The 20,506-nt window shown below is 40.7% G+C and overlaps 1 protein-coding gene across 2 annotated transcripts; it reads right to left on the bottom strand.

Moving 5' to 3' along the window:
• Positions 1-6,441: 6,441 nt before the first annotated feature.
• kiaa0513 (KIAA0513) lies at positions 6,442-19,976 on the bottom strand. 2 transcript variants are annotated; one of them, XM_079567187.1, is made up of 13 exons: positions 19,816-19,976; positions 13,266-13,787; positions 13,074-13,173; positions 12,890-12,963; positions 12,742-12,812; positions 10,901-11,108; positions 10,400-10,437; positions 10,229-10,301; positions 10,003-10,080; positions 9,650-9,673; positions 7,877-7,957; positions 7,683-7,777; positions 6,442-7,360 (listed from the first exon to the last, which is right to left on the bottom strand). In XM_079567187.1, exons 2-13 carry the CDS (start codon positions 13,652-13,654, stop codon positions 7,311-7,313), a joined length of 1,281 nt encoding a protein of 426 aa, XP_079423313.1. In that variant the 5' UTR covers positions 13,655-13,787; positions 19,816-19,976; the 3' UTR covers positions 6,442-7,310. The 2 variants fall into 2 exon arrangements, with proteins under 2 accessions (XP_079423313.1, XP_079423314.1); XM_079567188.1 differs by lacking the exon at positions 19,816-19,976 and adding an exon at positions 15,673-15,811.
• Between the last annotated feature and the right edge of the window lie 530 nt (positions 19,977-20,506).

Here is a 20,506-nt window from a genome sequence, read left to right as displayed (position 1 = left end):
ATGGACTCAGACCTGAACTTAAACAGCCACATCAAAGCAATAACATCAGCAGCTTTTTACCATCTGAAAAACATTGCTAAGATCAGAGGAATAGTGTCAAAACCACACTTAGAGAGACTTATCCATGCATTTGTCTCCAGCAGATTAGACTACTGTAACGGCCTACTCACTGGCCTCTCTAAACGAGCTATCAGACAGCTACAGTACATCCAGAACGCTGCTGCTCGAGTCCTGACAAGAACCAGGAAATACGACCATATTAGTCCAGTGCTCCAGTCTCTGCACTGGCTTCCTGTCACTCAGAGAATAGACTTTAAAACAGCTCTGCTTGTGTACAAGTCATTTCATGGTTTAGCTCCAAAGTACATCTCTGACATGTTAGAGCCGTATGAACCATCTCGGGCCCTGAGAACCTCAGGGAGGGGCCTCCTGGTGGTTCCCAGAGTCAATAATAAACACGGTGAGGCTGCGTTTCAGTTTCATGCAGCTAAAATCTGGAACAGTCTTCACGAGGATGTGAGACAGGCCTCAACTCTGACAATGTTCAAATCCAGGCTGAAAACAGTTCTGTTTGCCCGTGTATATAACTGAAAGTATTTTATCTGCACTCTCGTCTTTTACTGTAATTGATTAATTTTATATTGATGTCCAGAGGAGAAGGAGCGACAAAAACAGAGGTTAGGTAACTTACTTTTGAACGAGCAAGAAAAATAGTGCTCAAGACAGAGCGAAATAGTGCTCAAGACAGAGCGAAATAGTGCTCAAGACAGAGCGAGTCAAAACAAGACTTAAAAATGGTGCTCAAGACAGAGCGAGTCACAACAAGAATTAAAAATAGAGCTCAAGACAGAGCGAAATAGTGCTCAAGACAGAGCGAGTCCAAACACGACTTAAAAATAGTGCTCAAGACAGAGCGAAATAGTGCTCAAGACAGAGCGAGTCAAAACAAGACTTAAAAATAGTGCTCAAGACAGAGCGAAATAGTGCTCAAGACAGAGCAAGTCAAAACAAGACTTAAAAATAGTGCTCAAGACAGAGCGAAATAGTGCTCAAGACAGAGCGAGTCAAAACAAGACTTAAAAATAGTGCTCAAGACAGAGCGAATCAAAACAAGACTTAAAAATGCATATAACTGAAAGTATTTTATCTACACTCTTGCCTCTTACTGTAATTGATTAATTCTATGTTGATGTTTTATTGATTGTATTTGTTTTCTTATATTTATGCAACTGTGAAGCACTTTGAATTGCCTTGTGTATGAATTGTGCTCTACAAATAAACTTGCCTTGCCTTGCCTTCTGCTCACGCTTCACTGTGATGCTTTTAAGTCCACCTGCTACACAAGTTCAAAATATGCCCGGATGTCATCACACTGACCAAAAGCACATTTAAACAACTCTCCTCATGTTTCATACCAGTTCAGAATTGACACGGTTGGTCCAGAGTCTCTCACTGAGTCCTGCCAGCGCTGCACTGCCTGCCTGCTTCAAACACGCTCCTAATCCAAGTGTTTGTTATATTTTTTCACTCCCTACATAAACGGGCTGCACTTGTCAAAATACACACTCAGCACTGGGCCAGGCTGGAGCGGTGATGAAGATGGATGGGCCTCTTTCGGGATACATAAGCTACTAATTAACCAAGCGTTACTGGCACTATCCTCCACTTTTCCACACACACGTACACACACACACACATTACGAAGGCTTAACAAGTCACCCGTGCAAGAGGTGAAGTGGCACTTAGAGAGGTTGCTTGTGTTTTTTTGTAGAAATGTGAGAGAAAGCAAATCACGTGGTTGATTTTGGAGTTGTTGTTTGGTAGTTGGTCTGCAGAATCAGATCAGAGGTTCACAACCTTTTGTTCCTGATGAGCTCCTTTTTAAAAAGAGAAACATCAGAGATTGACAGAACATACCCAAGGGTGAGGAGCCAAGGTGGTATAAAGAAAAGAAAGGTGGTGCAGATTCATCTTACAAACAAGTCAGTTATCCAATTTGATTCATCACGGTTTAAATGAGGCCTTTGAGGTGATTCTTTGAAAGGGAGAATTTCCTCAAAGAGATTTTTTTTTTTCAAAGAAGAGACCCCTTTGGTAGATGGAAGGAGATCTATCTCGAAATGTATATTTTCAACAACAAAAAAATACATAAATAAAAATGTATCTATAGTCATTAACTGTGCAAATGTTTTTCAATGCAAGTGTCAGTATTTAAAGGTATACCCGCTGATACCACCAGTTTATGTTGCATTCTACCACATGTTTAGATACACTTCATAAAAAGACACATTTGCATTTTTTTTTCTCACTGTCAGACATGAAACCTGAATTAACTTTTATTTTTCTAAGGTCAATTAGAATTTAAAAAAATATTTCTATTTGTCAAATTCCAGAAGAATGAGAGTTGTAATTTTCAACACAATTTTTTATGACCTTATACAAAGTCAGAAGTTTTCATACACTAAGATTACTATACCTTTAAACAATTTGGGAAAGACCAGACGATGCCATGACCTTGGAAGCACAAGTCTGGTTCATCCTTGGATGCAATTTCAAGACGCCTGAAGGTGCCAGGGTCATTGGTTCAAACAATAATACACAAGTATAAAAAAGATGGAAATGTCCAGCCATCATATAGATCAGAAAGAAGGCGGGTGGCAGCATCATGCTGTGGGGTTGTTTTGCTGCAAGAGGGACAGGTGCATTTCACAAAATAGATGGCATCATGAAGAAAGAATATGAAATACTGGAGTAACAATGACCCAAAGCAAACTGCCAAACTGGTTACAAAGTGGCTTATGGACAACAAAGTCAATGTTTTGAAGTGGTCATCACAAAGTCCTGATCTCAATCAAATGTATATAAAAAGGTTTTGTAAAAATGTAACAAAAAATGCGTAGAACATTCTATCTCTCATTCTACTGGAATTTAGCAAATAGAAATATTAAGCAAAATTCTATTTGTAAACATATTATGGTTCTCACTACATTGTGTTGTTGTGTTTTTGGCCCTTCTTTCACATTGCTCCACCTCTCAGCACAGCATAATGTGACAAATCAGAATGTTAGAAATGCTTTAGGAAAGTTAAGAATACATTTGAACCACCTAACAATTAAAAATGTACGTGCTCCGCTTTTCTTTGTTTGTAGACAAAACAAATATCTGCCATTATGTTTTTAAGGAGTATAGCAACAAAACACGATATGAGTAGGCCCACACCAGTGCGATATTGACAAAATAAACGATGGCTTAAGGAACAGACAGCGCTCGCATGATGTTGGAACAATGTAGTGGCTTAAAACGTTTGAAGTGTATATATCACAGACTCAGCAAATACACAAAAAATTGTTACACTACCGGCTCAAACTCAGAATAGTCTGATGTGAGTTTGCTGATGCTGGGATGTATATTGTTGAATGTTTTAACTAAACACCGAGATCTTTCCTGCATTGTCAATACACAAGCTAGTGATTGCTGCATAACAGACAGAAACAAATATTTACTTAACCCATCATGACAAGCGTTTCCCTGTGGACAGATCTCCCCCCAAAAAAATCCAGTTTGAAGATGCCGTCACACGGGCTCAGACCCCAACCCCTCTCTGTGTGTCCGCAGCTTTTGCTTTGTCCAGGTCCAAATAAACAGCTCCATCTCACAGCAGCAGGACCACCCAGCCTTCATCACCATTCAGAGACAGAGTGAAGTGAAGTCCTTTGGAACAGCATAGGCCTGCATGCGTATACTACATGTGAACACTCAAGTACTCAAGCGCAGATGTGCCCAGCAGCTGCCAGTCTGATGTCTGACCAGTGTGACCACATAGATAAGAGTGTGAAGAGAAGGAAAGTCAGGTTATTCTTTTGTTTCAGCCATTCAGAAGTACCACCTTTGGCCAGACTGTTCTTTCAGTGAGAGGTTGTAACATCTGGAACAGCATCCCTCTCACTACCCCATGTTTAACGCATTCAAGACGCAATTAAAAAACTGGTTAAAATCAAATCAACAATGTGCTGATTAGACCCCACAGATCTCCTGCATGACTGAGCCAAGTGTCATGATCCATCAAACAGGTGTTGCTTTGTAAATAACATATTATCCTAATAATGTCCTCTGTTTGAACTGAAAGACCTGCCCTTGCACCAAAATCCATTTCTATTGCGCAAGTCACAGAACGAACATTCAGATGTTATCTGTGTACAGGTGCTCGTCATATAATTAGAATATCATGAAAAAGTGCATTTACTTCTGTTATTCAACTTAAGGCGAGACACTGCAGGTGAATAGGGAAAAATGTATATTTAGAGACATCTATTTGAAACTGTTGCTGTAAATTACTGGCATAAATGTGAGAAAAAAATACATTGCAAGTTTTCATCTTTTCATATAAGAACAAGGTGTTTTATGCCTAAAAATGCCCCAAATTTCCCATCTTTTCGGCGACGAAATCTGAATAACGGATAGAACCACATTCAAATTTATGGTTTCATTTTATCGATAAATGAGTTGCCAAGACGTTTTCAGAGGGAATTTTGGATATCTTGTTTAGTTTTAAAATAAGCTGTTTTTTAGTGGAAAAATTTGCAAAAATGTAATTTTCGCCTTATTTTTTGACATTCAAAACTCAATAAATGGGGCTAGAGATTAAATAATAAAAAATCCCTCATAAAAAATCTTCCAAATATTGTTCAGTCCAAGACTGGAAAATTTGAAGTCTTTAGGTCCTACTGACGTGGACATAGTGTCGCCACAATGACAGAAAAATGTGTTTTGAGAAAAAGGCCCTTGAAATTGCATTGTCCCATATAAGTCAATGGGGGAACATTGAATCAGCGCAATATTTAAACATGTTATTGTGAAGATTAGGCATATTTTCTGTTTCCAGGTGAAAGCTTGTATGTTCAGAGACCAATTTGGCCCAAAACCTGAAAACTGAAAAAATTGAGTTTTGCCTGTAGTGTCTCCCCTTAAAATGTGAAACTAATATATGATATCTCTCGGATCACCTGAGCCACTTCTGCTCACATCTTCAGTTTAAAGGGATTTCATGTCGCAGATTAAAGATTATTGTTATTATATTATCCAAATAATAGCTACTGTGACGCTGCAGATCGAGGCGTGACATAAAAATCACACTCTTTAAAAGCTCAGGGACATCTGGACGCGCTTGAGCCCGACAGTGCGCGCCCTGTTCTGGTTCTGGTCCTGATTAAAGCCGGTGGTGAAGGCGGCGCGACGCTGCTGACTGCCCTTTCACAGCTCATTACACGCTGTCCAATCAGAGGCCCTCCGCTCGTGCATGTTTATTTACAGTCAGACGTGGAAATAGCAAAAGCCCAAACACTGGAACACTTGGGCACATTCTGTACAGTCGCGGACGAGGCCAATCAGAAGAGCACCACATCTGTGCTCTCTGGAATCAAAAAAGGCTTTGGAAACAGCCTAATGAGTGAATAATAGTGGCCTACGATGGTTAAAAGTGTCTCACAGCAACTTACATGTGAGTACCTAGAACCAAAGTGAACTCAGTTTGTTATGCTCGATATTAATATGACTCCAGCAACAACAAAAAGAATCAACCAAGATGATCAACATCAAAAATAAATTTATTACAGAATTAATATCCACATGAAGATAACATCATTTACAAGTACACGTCCGTTCACAATACAGGCACTGTCCAGCAGGGGGCCCCATCAGTCATTTGCGCTCGAGCGTTCAGGTATGTTAGTTAATCATGGTACTTGGTGAAAAGAATTGCAGATTTGCAGCAGGCCTATTGTCTATGGAATGTTTTGACAAGTATTTATGTGTTGGGGGAGATCTTTAGGTATATGGATGATACTCACAGGCTATGATAACTTTCAAATGTTTATTATTCACTAATAAGTGTCCTCACCCCCACTGGTCTCCTTCAGAGCATGCACCAGAAATGCACAGGCAACAGAAATGGTAGAATGTTTCTTTCTTCATATATGATCACAATATAGTGCAAATTGTTATGTCAACCTTAACCTACAGTCTGTTGAGACACCAAAGTTAAAATTGTAGAGTGGAACCACTGAAATTAATTATTGCACTGCACTAGTTGTAACTAACACTGATAATGTCAAGCAAAGCAGGTACATATATTATTGAATAGACATTTCAATCCAAAGACAAACGCTGATTACGCTACACTACACTAACACTACACATTATACCACAGAAATCACAGGACAGACCAGTGATACACAACACACAGATGTTCATTTCAGAGATAATAGTTCTCAAGCTTTGGGTATTTGATGTTAAAATGTGCATCTTTTTGCCTCCGGCATAATGTGGGGCTTGATGAAAGAGATTTACACCTATTATATATGTTGTTTTTATCATAAATGATCAGTTATTAATTAAAGGACGGTCATCATTCAAAAACATTACATTATATTTCACAAAGGTTCAATAAAAATAAATATATCTATAAACAAAACTGGATCGTTCCTACAGTTTGTTTGGCTTTGAATACACGGCCGCCCTCTAGTGGCAGCATAGAGCAGTGCAGTCACAAAGTACAGCTGCATTAAACTTGATGAGGAATTGCTCGATATTTAGGATCAAGAGAAATCTCAACAACAACACAGCAAAGTGCAACATAAACATCATAACAGCTAAAACAAGTGCTTCAGGGAAGTGCAGTGAAGTGATATTGAGAAACTGGCTTCCACTGAAGGCACATAGATGGCACGAATATCGACATCGTAATAGAGCGGAAGTTGTAGGCTATAATGTCTACATTTTTAAGTTAAAAAAAAAAGTCCACTCCACATCAGCCACTCAAACAGATACAGCAGTAATTGCGATATTCTATAAGTCACAAAGAAGTCAGTAATAGGTAAAACAGCTGCCATTTCCAAACAGAACCACAGTGTCCATGTGCCAAAACATTGTGTCATTCTAGGCTTTTAATGTACATTGAATACATTGGTCGAATTTTTAGATTAAACGCAATTGTTCATGCATTCATCTGCATGAGCCCTGAATAACACAGTGAGTATAGGCAACACAGAATAGGAAGTTATAATAATAGGAATAATGTTATTGCTTTTGTCGTATATAATGGAAACACATCAACAGATAGCAGGGGACCACAGAGCAGCCTACAGACAGAAGTAGTGTCTAATATCACACTGTGTGGCTTTATGTGTTTTATACTCATATTGAGGCAGATACAGATTATCATTGACCGGCTGATGATGTCATCTTATTGCTGATATGCAGTGATTGCTACACAATGGCACAGCTCACAGCAGAGACCTGACCTGCCGATCCTCTCACTCCGCAGCCATTTTCTCGATGTGCTCAGTCAGCAACTTGTACTGCTCTACACACAAGATAAATCACACTTCAAATGAGGAATTATTGGCCACACAAGTGATTTTTTTTGGTGGAAAACGGGTACATTTATTTGAATGAATTGGGGGGGAAAGGAAATAGTGTAAGGTTGTATCATGCTTTGTGTAACTAGTGTGGGATTGCTGTAGTAAATGAGTAACTGCAACAGAAGTATTGCTGCTGTAATGAGTGGAAATAGTCATAAATCAAGGTAACAGCATTAACAGTTATAATATGTTGTAATGAAAGTCCTTCTAACTAAAGCAATCCATTGTTTATAATAAATTAAGTTTTTGTGCTTTGGGCTTTACCTTCATTTAGGTTTCCAATCACCGCCTGCTTCTTAAGGAAATCATTGCAGAGTTTCTTGCTGAGTCCAAACGCCAACATATTATGGGTGAATGTCCTACAGGGAAAAGTTGCATTCTCAATAATAGCCTACATTTTGATGATGACGATATCATCGATGGGACAGGAGCACAGAACATAAGGCGCAGGTGCTTACCCGAGCTGACCAAAGGCAATGTTTTCATCTATCTTCGAGTTGTCGTCCCTCTCCTGCTGGCTCATGTGACACCACTTCTCTCTGAAGCACAAAACGGGACAGGCGTTATTACAGGTCCAGATATGAGATATGACCGTCACGGGCCGGTAGACAAGCAATGGACTAGATGTCATGACCGCAGCAACACACAGAGCACTAAACATACTCCAGGCCTCTGCGTCGGATCAGTGACACCAGCTCCTCAAGTGGATGAAAGTGTGTGAGTGGATGCACTGATTCTCATGGAAGCAATGACAAAATACAAAGCCAAAAAATGACCAAAATCCATCCACCGGAGATGTTTTTGAATGCACATAGAAACACTGATTTGGGAGGAAAGAAAAGGCTTACATATTAGAATTTTCCTCTGCAACTTCGGTCTCCTTCCATCCGTGCATTATATAGTTTCTTGTTTGCTAAATGTTACTGTAAATATTTTCTACCATACTAGCATTTGAGATAACTAATAAGTGCCATCAGACCTAGATCAAGATCTAAATTGGACAAAATTTTACCCACTGAAAATTACTAAAGTTAAAGGGACTATATGGAGTTTAAAAATGTTAAAACTACAACTGCCTGTAAAATCCTGCACTGTCACTCAAAAAGGTGTTAATTCGGTCCAAAGTGCTGTCATGCACGAGCTTAATATAGAAGCTGCAGTTACGCATAAGACCTGAGGTGGCAGTAGTGAACATAAAATGACTAACTTGCATCTAGCCCCTTTAATAAGAACCTATGTGTAATTGAAGTGAGGTCCCTTAGTGTCGCCACATGAGGTGGTCTCTCTTTACTCTCAAGGGACAAACCTGTATAAATAAAGGATAAATAAAAAAGAAGCCCAGGTGCCACCAGTAATGCACATACCACAGTTTAAGAACCATTAAACCAAACGATATGTTAATGGAGACAACCAGCCGCAGTAAAACCCAGAATCAGTGCAAAGCAAACAGAGGGACAAGTGTAAAAAGGCCGGGATCATGCCGCTGGAGCAGACGGACAGGTAAACATGCAGTGAGCCCCTCTTTGGCTGCGGACCAACCCATATTTAAAATTCTTGAGAGTAATGCAGATTAACAAGGAGCAGCAGAGAAATTAAACATAAGCAGCCTTGCAGTGAATCACATGACCCGAGAGACAACAATGACACTAATGACAACATCAGCATGCAAATCAGAGGACATTGACCACACGGCGTCCTAAAGGCTGGCGTAGGTGCTCTGGCTCACTGGGAACGGTGTGTGAACATACAAAGGCTGAATTCAAGCCCGTTTCTGTGTTTTTAGAGGACGCTATTGTCAAATCGAATCCAACTTTATTTATACAGCACTAGAACTTTCAATGTGCTGCACATTCAAAACAAAATTAAAACCCTTTAAGTAAGAAAAGTAAAGTAAAATGCAGTGTAACCAGACGAAAAGCGATAAATACGTAAAAGCTAAAATAAACAAATAAATGACTTGGAAAAAAATAAAATAAATGACTTTTTTTACACAGTACAGTACAGTACTAAAACAGCACCATAAATTGTGCCGTCTGAGTGGTTCACCTGGGGAGTTATCCAAGCCCTATTCACTGGAACGCCCACAAAATGCAGGTTAAATCTGGTGCTAAGCCTGGTATTACGGAGGGTCCTGTCTATTCTCCTTCTCACACGCAGCCTCTGTATGAAACATGAATCCTAGACCATGTTGTGAGCTTTATTTCTGAGGGCAGCGGACATTTAGGACAGACCTCTCATCTTGATCCTGTGGTCCACTGCCCCGCAGCAAGGCAAAAAAAACAGAGTTACTTTGGCATGCTCAAAAGAAAGCGATCAAAGAGAGCATCACGGGAGAAAACATTTCAGAGGAGTTTAAATAATCTGCCATCAATGAAGCAGGGAGAACACTATTATAGCAGTGCTGTGTATTCTATTATTCACCATCAATCATCATTTATAATTATAGTCAGCAAGCATGATAACAAGTAACTGCTCAATTTCAATATGACATTTCTTTACTTAAGCAGTACCCAAGCAACAACAAATCCCTTTGAATTGTTAATATGTCTGAATGGACCAAGGAAGTAGTTGTGATGAGCCTCACCTGGTGGTTGGAGACCTCTTCCTCCTCTCACAGTGAACCGCATCGAAGAAAGCTGCATTCCAAAACCTCAGCGTGTGCCTGAGAGGAGGAAAAAGTCTTGACACTTGCATTGATTAAGAGGTTTAAAAATAACATTACACCCCTCACCACAGCAGCAGCAGCAGCAGCAGCAGCAGCAGCATTAAGATTGCTGTTGTGTCAGACACATGTGGAGCAGGTGACTCACCAAATGGGCTGCTGCTTCAGGTGGGTGTAAAGGTACACTTTATCTCCTTTCTTTTCCTCTGGAGCATCTGACACTGCATGCCACAATAACAACAATTAGCAAAGTAATAACAGACCCTGAACAAAGAGGGCGTCTGTTTTGGACCCCGAGAGGGTTTGATCCACACAGTACCTGGGGTTGTAGGCTTTTCCACCGGGCTCCCTCCATCCCTTATGAGGGGCAGGACACAAAAAGTACAGCATAATCACATTTTCATAATGGCATAGTGTCGACCTAAGTGGACATCCTTTGGGGTAACTCAACAAACAACATTGATATTTTATGTTTCAGTGGGAATGAAACGTAAGTGAAAAGCTAATACAAGCTTTCATTTTTAGCCAATGCCATGCTTGTAAATCAATGGCGCCATGACAAACACACTTCGATAGCAGGACGGCACAGAGCAGGTCTGGTTATGGATTATGGGTTGCAAAAATGTGGAAAAAAATATTTATGACAGAACATAATCCACAACATATGTTTCAGCAGAAGAGCAGGATTTGTACGAACAGCATTACTCAAAACTCTGTGAATGAAGTCAAGTACTGGTCTATGTTTTTGAACAAAGGAACAACGCTACAACATTACAACACAATGCTTAGAGTTGACTTATTTACTAAATAGTGGTCATACTCAGGTTTGTTAGCCATGGAGCTCCTCAGCTTGCTCTCTAACCCTCCCAAGAAGCCTTTGACATCAGTCTTGGATGTGGTCTTGAGCAGGCGTTCAGCCGCATCCTTTTTCCCTGTGAGCCACGAGTTGGCCTTGTTCAGGTACGAGTCCAGCGCCACAGGAGGAGCGCCCCGGTCCAGCAGCTCTGACGGTGGTGGTTGGGCTTTTCCTGCCACACACAAGATGCAGTGATAAAAATCTCAATCACACAGAATTCATAAGTAAGTAAGTAAGTAAGTACTTTACAAAAATGCGTTCAGGAGTTGGGCTAGTCTTGACTCAGCCGCTGCGACTGAATGTGCCGCAATTTTGGGCCGACCTGTCCAGCATGTTTGTGGAGGCAGGGGAAACCGGAGTACTGCCTTCAGTGCTCCTCTGAAACGGGTGCACCATCCCTGTTTCAGAGCGTGGTGTCCTGCACTAGTTAGCTCCTCCACCTCTTCCCTCTTCCTTTTGCGCAGCTCCCTCACCCCCACAACAGCCTTTCACCATCTTCCCGTTTGTCCCTTTTTGTTTCCTGTAGTGATCTTGTGACACCTCCACTGTGCTGCAGGTGTGGGGGCTCTTGGTGCCTCTTCAGTGTTTCAGAAGAAGCAAATGTGTGTGTCTTGAGCTCATAAGCTAGCTGTTTGTTTACTTTTGAAAAGCTGGGTCCTTCATGCTAGTATGGACTCTCTGCAGTAAAAAATCCGGCAAAGATGTCCAAAAGTATCCAGTGGAACAATGTGGAGCACAGAAACTACACACATAGTTCGCAGAAAAAGGCAAAAAACACTGCTGTGCCAAGAGAGAGGGAAGTTGCGGTTTGTTTACGCTTTGTCATGACAAACCCTAACTAAAAACTGCTACGCAATCATGAAGCAAAACTTGTGTCTAATGTGAGCTCAGAATCCCAAAATGAACACAACGTTCAGCAAGAAATAGCAATCGGTTTTGAAGGATATTTCAACAAAACAGGTCTCAATAGAGAACTGGACCTGCTTAGTGAACACACCATCTGGAGCAGTGGGTTTTAAATGGTTTGTCTTTAGGACCTTTTTTGACAAGCTGTGACCCAAATAAAAATATTTTGCAGTTTTATCTTGTTGTATGAAAGTATAATATTTTAAACGACATATTAGGGAAATATATTAAAGCCTTTTTTTGGGGAGTCCAGGATTGATCTCGAGCACACGTGTGTTTTATACGCAGACAGGTCCAACCTTCAAAAAGCGTTGATGCAACCTGCTGCCACTGTGATGACAGGAGTATCCTGCTCAGACAAACATAGGCCTCTGAACACCACAGACATTTCATCTGACTGTGAAATGAGGCTGCAAGAGCGAGTCACAAGTCTGCTCTGTGAGTCATAACATGATTCAGCTAAAGCAATGAGTGAAATGTTTACATGTTTCTTATTCCAAATGTTAACAGCAGCTACACAATTTCCCTTATGGATCAATTATGTTTCCCAAAGTCTAAGTCTAAGTTGTTAAAATTGTCAACAAAGAAGTGAGTAGGTGATAGGTTAGTGCTAGTGCTATAGTCTGAGATTTGTGCTTCTGCGAGTTGGTTTGTCTGAAAACACAAAAAAAAGCACAATAGTCTTTGTCTATCTATCTGATGAAACCCCAAATAAAATTTCAAAAGTAAAAGGAAGTAAATGAATAAGTTTTAAGTAAAGATACATTCAATGTTAACCTTCATATGTCAACACAAAACCTTTGTCATTTGTTGACTTTTACTCACTGTCATTGTTGAACATTGAAACTCTACAGCTCAAACACATGCATGAATGAATGAATGAATGAATGTGAACTCACCAATGAAATAGAACGTAAAACACATGGTCATCAGGTTTTTGGCAGGAGTGTAGTCATCCATCTGGTAACATCTACAAAACCGGAAACATTACACTCTGATTGCATAGTTACTTTAGGACGGCCTTTAAATGGGCTTATAAGCACTTACTCAAACAGCACAACTGCAAAAGACTGCACCAGGCGGTAGAAGGTGGGCTCACTCACGCATTTGGAGTGACAGCGCTGTAAACACATAGTGATACTTGAGGTATTTATGGAACAGACAGTTTCATATTTAATCATATTCTTCATATTTAATCATATCATTGGATGTGACATCCTCTCTTTCCCACCTGTGCACTGACGTATTTGGCAAACCACTCTCTGCCTTTGCCGTTCTCTCCACTGCACAGCTCTCCAAAACGAGCCTTCTCCTCTTGGTCAAACTCCTCACTGTGGAGGTGCAAATGACGCATTAAACTTTCACATTAGTATAGCTATTGTTTATGCAGGTTTTAGCGATATGTTTACGAGCATGTACTTACTTTCCATGGAAGATCTTGTCCACATAGGCTTTCATAAAGGTCCTCCTCTCCAGCGCCTCTGGATCAGCATCTTCTGCACTGTGATTGGAGGATGAAGAGGAGCGCCTCGCGTCCCACATGTGAGAGGGAGGGTCCATGTCGTTCTCGCTGTCGGCGGACTCTGTAGCATCACTGTCCTCGTTGTCATGGTGATGGTGGTGGGATGAGGCCTTTGTGGGGGCCAGGGGTTCAGGCAGCAGCACGTCTTGGTGCAGCCCCCGGGAGGAGGCCGGCTCTGGGGAGAAGATGTCCGTGTGGCACTGGTTTTGTCCTCCATCCACAGTGAGAGAGGTGGACTCAGACGGTAAATCAAAGTCAATGAGGTTTTCCAACGCTACACCCTCCATCATGGACCAGAAAGTACTACAGATCCAGGGACAGTCTCAAGGAATACAGCTGTGCAGGCACATCCAGAGGACCACGACTAAGTATGATGGAAAACCCCTCCCACCAGGGGGGCTGAGAGGAGCAGCTTTACAGCATCTGTATAGATGGACACAAACACACACTTATCTTAGCTTTTAATTTCATTAAGTCAGCACAATATTGTGTGTAGTTTGTTCTGAAATGAATGTGATTCTTGAATTAGTTTGGAAGTTCATATTTCAGACTTATCTTTGAGATGAATACCGCTGAACTTGTTTAAAATGTAAGAGACAGATTGATAATACAATGCCAATAACATTAGCACTGATATAAATCTGATTGCTCTGGCTTGAATAGTTCGGCGAGAAGACGCACTTTTTTGCTGCTGATTGGATCAAGCACACAGCAAATTCAGTATTTAGTTAGGTTTATGTTTGTTTGTGACACGTGTAGCAGCACCTCCTGTTTTTTTGGTTTTTTTGCCATAGAGTTGTTAATTTGTACCAATTTGGTCCAAATCACGTTTGGTTCGGTTTTGAACAGTGAAGGCAGGAGCGGTTCAAGAGGATTCACATGCGAAACATTAATTGCAAATCTAATCACAATCACAATACTTGTTTAAAAAAATGGCAGTCCTTCTTTCCAGATGTGATTTTTTATTATGAATGATGGTAGCTAAAGCTGTATTTAAACATCTAATTTTCGCTTCAAATACAAATATCGAATTGCTATTTAGGCAATATGACTTTCCTCCTATAAAACCATTGACCTAAAAACTAGTAGATCTACAATTTAATTATAATTCTTCTCCAGGACTGAAGGTCAGATGTAAAAGAGAATAAAGATCGCCATTCTCAGCAGTATTGTAAAAGAGTGTGGCGAACTTCCACACTTTAATTCATATTCAGACAGTTTATCCAGTCTCTGCTGTGTCCCTGACGAGCACATACAAATAGTGACTCTTACATTTGGCTGGTTTTCATTTACTTCCTCATTCATTATTCACCCCTGCAAATATATAGTCCACTCTCGGGGGGTCATTTACCAAGCGTTTGCTCATGTGCTAAAGTGGATCAGCAGCAGAGTCATTATGCATCTTTTACTCACGTCGCATTCTCTCGTTTACGTATGAGATTTGGGCCCTAAAACTGTAATACTAAATTAAGTGCAACATGGCAACAAAAGAGAATATTTAATTTTTCAGCTTACATCCGCTATTTAGCACCTGCCTTGATAAATGACCCCCTAAATGTATTGTTAAATTTGCTAAAGGAAATACTTATTTGCACCATGTGCTGAATAAACCATCCTAACCAATCGGTGTTTAACAAAGCATATTTTGTTTCTGCTGCTGATCAAGGGTGAAACAATGTGAACAGACCAGGGCCTAATGGAACCAATGATAAGTGTTTCCTGAAAGGATGTTTATACTTTTCTCCAGCTTCACATGGCAACCCTTCATTAAATCCAGGAGAGTGTTTGCTGTTAATGTTATTATTATAAACAGAAACACATTTAAAAGTATATATTTCATGAAAATATGGTATGCAAGGGTTGGATTACTTACTTACTTTTACTTTAATTATTTGCCAGTTACTAAGTTCAATGCCATACCCCACAGTACGCCTCATATGTTTATAATACAATTTACAGCAAACACTCAAACTTGACCATAACATTTAAGTTTCCGGGCCAAGACCACACATTACAAATTCCAAAAAACAAACAATCAAATAAACAAATTACTTATTGCTACATTGTACAATGTTATATATATATTTACCCATTCTACTGTCCGCTTTCACAGAGCCAAGTTACAGTGACACATGCAAATATTATGCCAACATTTCCTTCTCTCTCTTCTTTCAATCACCATATTGTAAATTACGTCAGCTCACGTTGTTCCGAGCTCATTATTGCACTCTCGCTTTCATCTCGGCACAAACAGGAAGTCCAAGTCATTGATCAAACGCCACAAAAAGGGGAAATTCCAGTCACAAACCTCTGATGTTGCTCCCAGAGGCAGATGAGATGCGTTCTTCCATACACAGCTCTGTCAAGAGTGTTGCTAAATAAAACCAGGGTCTATCGCTTTGCAGTACTGCTGCCTCCCACGTACGCCTCTCCAAATGCACACGCTAAATATTAACCACCGATGACAACAGTTTTTAGCAAGCGTTTATTTAGCTTGACATGCTGCGCTAAAACAATCCATAATGAAGTGAGTGGGACAACACAATATGGGCCAATGCAGACGCTGGAAAACAAGAATCCTAATAACTAAAGAGTAAGATGGATGTTGCGGCAACCCGATCAATAGCAAAAGAAGACATTTGCAGAGACATTTGCAATATTTCCTTATCTGTTACTCTTACTCTTACTCACTGTGTTAATAGAAAAGACACCTCTAAGCTTTTCTCATACTGGCTTGTGCTAATAAGCTAAACCCCTGCGATGACAGACCAGATCACCAGGCCCTGAGGCACAGCGCTGCAGATTATGTAACACACTTCTGGGTCTGACTGCAGCTGACACTTTCACAAACATATTATGCAACATTTCAAAAAGTCAAGTTCGCCACCAATTTACCTAGTTTTACCCAAAGTCAGCAATGTGTTTAATTTAGTTAAAGGCCAAGGGGAGACTAGCCTTGTAGCATGATTGACTGACCTTGGTACTAAAAAGAGGGAGGATGAGTAGGAGTGATGAGTGGAAGGAGGAAACAAAGAAACCTCATGTGAGTTGTTGATTCAGGAACGCCAGATTGAGAGGTAAAGAGGGATTTATTTAGTATCATGAATGCATAATGAGGTAAGGGGCCTACAGAGAGACTAAATGCGTGGATGTAAAGATGGAAAGTTGGCAAGAAGTTGGAGTGAGAGAAGAGGATGCAGACGATTGGGGAGATGGAGATAAATTGGAGAAAACAGATTTGACCAGTTTTAGGCCATTTAGTGCATCACTGAAAACGGCAGGGCACATTCACCACAGGAGATTGATGCCATTAGCTCTGATTAATGATCACTGTCTGTCTGGACTGCAACGCCACAGAGGAGCTCAGACTTCAGTCTTAGAGAACACTTCTACTCAAGAATGACCTCTATACAGATTCTACACAACATTATACACAAACTATCATTATTCATCTCAAATTATTGCTCTCTGTCTGGAATCTCTTCTAACCATCCCCATTTCCATCTCCTCACTTTCTCACAAACCACACACTCAGGCAAGGTGCAACAGCAGAATGCAGAGATCATTGATCATCGCTGGGATCAAATAGCTGACCTTTAGATAGAAAAAGGCATGGACTGTGAGTCCCTGTTCAAAACTGACCACTCCATACATCAGCAGAGATCCAGTAAATCATCGTATGTCAGACAAAAAGCTGTGGCTGCAGTATTTCTGCTTCCCTGAGCAGCACAGACAAGAGGTTTGTGGCTATACATGCCTCGATTACAGTGACACCCTCCAATACTCTGCACCTCTTAACGGTTTAGGCCGGGACTGCCTATAGTGGGACAGATCTGTTCGAAATGTGCAAAGATGACTGTGTAATGTGTACTTATGTAGTTAGTAAGGAGACACAGATATTAATGATGTTTCAGCAAAAAAAAAGAGGTTAGTCCAGTTTAGTTGAACAAACACTAAAATACTCTATGTGTACAATACTTTTCCATCTACATCACATCAAGGAACCACTCATCCATTCACATTCTCATTCACACAATGTACGAAGACACTGTCTTGCTCAAGGACACAACAACAGTGTGCACCACTGACTTTGCGGTCACAAGACCCGCTGCACCATCTGCACCACTGCCGACAAGAGGCAGGCAGGGTACATTTTGGTCGGAAGTCCATCTTTTAAACACTTATAAGTGGTGCAACTAATCTTTACTGCCCATAGTATTGGGGCTACAGTAAAACATTAGTTATCAATTTGTCAACATGTTTCAGGTAGCAAACTCTTGCATTGCTCAGTAATTAATTTGCATTAAGTTCAGATATAACGAAAATATGTCTTAATTTGCTAACCTAAAAATAAGTATGTATAGCAAATCAACAGGATTTGTTTCTGTTGCTCCACAGAATCATCCCAGGTCCCTCCTCATCTCGCTGCTCTCTATGATTCACAAGTTACACAACATGCCCCAGTCTCCTACCTCCAGGAGAATTATTCACCCTGTTCACTCAAACATGTGGTTAATAAGAGCGTTAGTGCACCACATCTGTCTCTGTCTGTTGTGCATCAGCAAGTCAAGTAAGGCAGTAAATCAGCAGCTTTCCAAGGGACAAGGCCCCTTTATCCACCGACGGCCTGTAAGGTGAGAGGGAAAGGTCTCAATAGCTTCACTGTACAGCAGTATTTCTGTGGGAATCCTCGGCTCTGATAATGTTTTCGGAGAATATATGTCTTTACTCGGCAAGGTATTCCGAACTCGCGCAACTCAACATTGTTATATTATTCAAACTGCACTGATATCATCTCATAAGGACAAAAACATGTTTATAGAGAACAGTGGTCTCATTGTTAGAGAAGACTAAACATTGCTTTTACCGTTTGACCTGCTCTAACTCCCTGTGAAGGGGGGGTCAGCTGATACAAGGGTTTTGTCTGAGAATGCTGACTCTATTATTTCAGTGTAAATGAAAGTGAAATGTCAAGTTCATCACAGCAACAGGATACAAGGCAGGCATCTTTTCCAAATCCAATTTAAAACAAAGAGAAGGAAACAAACCCTACAACGAGCCCTGTCCCGCGGTTTATAACACAACATAAGATGGATAATATTTTTTAGCAATAAATTGATTTTGTAAAATATACTGTAAAGAAAAAAAGATAATAAATGTTATGCTGTATGTCCAAATATCTTTCCGATATTCTTCACAAGCCTATTTTTCCTTTATGGGGTGAACAGCACAGGCCAAATAGCATGATGTAACAGATAGTGTGGAACCTGCACAAGTGGCTGATGGGAGATAAGACCCCCTGTTGGAAAAAGGCCATTGGCTGAGAGTGTTTTGTAGCCCCAGTGCACCTACACACTGGCAATTATCACTGAACAAGGTAATAATGCAGCCCCTAAAGGACAACAATCACATTACAATCACTTGACATAAAACTGTGCTGCAGAGGTCGCCTAGAGGTCACACATAATGATGTTCTTGATCAGCTAAATAGATGCGAAGAGTATAAAAATATGCACCAGATCAAGTTGTGATTTGGATGGAGATGATGCAGCTGAGGGCCTAAGACGGTTAAATGCAATTTTATACAATATGTGTGTAATAAACATGTTGTGGCAGTGGTTGGATCAAGCCTCATCCTTATGTACACTAAAAGTATGAGCGATGAGGATCAGTGTAATAAATACAGTAACCGTGGCAGCCGTGAAGACTTAGACAGGACCCCTGTCCTGTCTAAAAACACACTGTAGGCCAGCCAAAACAAGTGGCAGAAGCACAGAGCACGATATACACACTCTGCAACGTGAACGGATCACATTTAGAGGCAACTATGTATTTGAAAAAATGCTTTGAAAACGAATCATTCTGTAAAAGGGGAAAGTAAATATACAGGTAAGCCATAAAAGCATATATCTCTTTCATGAAAGCTTGGATATGGGCAGAATCTAGCATCAGTCTCGGTCCAAGATACACTTTTGACACAATAGCTATGAGTAATATCGGAGTCAGAGCCTACAAATTAGACTGTGCAATAAACAGAGGCTGCAATGTTGCAAGCTTTTCTTTGATCTTTAGAAAATACTCATATGTGTTACGTGAGTATTAAACATAATACTGCATATATAAGTAGCTTGGCAAACGCACCAGTGTAAGGTCAAGACTGTTTGGTCCGTGTTTGTAGCGCAGGTTCGCAGACCAGTGCACATGACAGCTGAGAGGAAACAGAGCTGAGTAAACATTACGCAGACTGACACTTCCTGCAACGCTGTGTGGCAAAAGAGAACGTGACCGTGGAGTCCAGGACACATGCACAGCGTATTTACATCATCAGAGATGCGGGACTTATACAAAAACAATGTTACCATGCAGCGCGTCCCATTGCAATGCCATTACCTGAGATGGCGCTCTCACGGTAGTCATTCAGCAAATGAATAGTAGTCGCCAAAAGTCTTACCCGGATGGAGTCCAAATATGCGGCGCGCGGTGAAGGAGCGCCTCGTGCGCACCTGAGCGCCCAGTGAAGCAGGGGAGAGAAGGGGGAAGGGGCTCCTCTGGACCAAAAATGTGTGGTGTCGTTCCTCGCTTGGTGGTTAGAGGATTGAATGCGAGACTGCGCATGCCTTGTTACATGAAAACACGACGTGGGGGGAACCCAGTGACGCAGCCGGCAGCACAGCCAATCAGCGCGAAGGAGAAAGATGCGCACTACCCCCGCATGGCACTGCCCAAGATTCACAAGAATATTCCCCATTTTTCACATCAACGCATCTTTTACTATGCGGGAACATATTGTCTCATTTATATGAGAGTTTCTGCACATAATTGATAGATTAAAAACAACATTATTTACCACGTCTTTCTGTACAGACCCGATAGTGAAAAGATTGTTATGCAATATTTTGCTCAAAATTGGTAAGGCTATAAACAGCTTTAGCTTTATTAGTGTCTTCACTTTATAAATTGTTGGCGATATAAATACAGTGACTGTCTTGCATCCAGAATGAAAGTACAAACTGCACATTGTATGTAAGCATGGTGTAAATCAATACTTATCTGGCTTTACACAATGCTTTTATACTACTTTTTTTTTTCTTTTTTTACATCACTTTTCATTTATACATGAGCCTAATTGACTGAACAAATAA

Source organism: Gobius niger (assembly GCF_951799975.1).
Source record: "Gobius niger genome assembly, chromosome: 12".
Lineage (NCBI taxonomy): Eukaryota > Metazoa > Chordata > Actinopteri > Gobiiformes > Gobiidae > Gobius > Gobius niger.
The sequence above is the reverse complement of the archived record's forward strand: the minus strand, read 5'-3'. Positions and strand labels throughout refer to the sequence as shown.

What these genes read in the sequence shown, in the direction of transcription:
- kiaa0513 (XM_079567187.1), bottom strand. Translation starts at nt 13,654, where the DNA reads ATGATGGAGGGTGTAGCGTTGGAAAACCTCATTGACTTTGATTTACCG. An exon ending in GACAAGATCTTCCATGGAAA is followed by an intron (nt 13,174 to 13,265) that starts GTAAGTACATGC and finishes GCACCTCCACAG; the next exon opens with TGAGGAGTTTGACCAAGAGG. An exon ending in TTTGCAGTTGTGCTGTTTGA is followed by an intron (nt 12,813 to 12,889) that starts GTAAGTGCTTAT and finishes CCGGTTTTGTAG; the next exon opens with ATGTTACCAGATGGATGACT.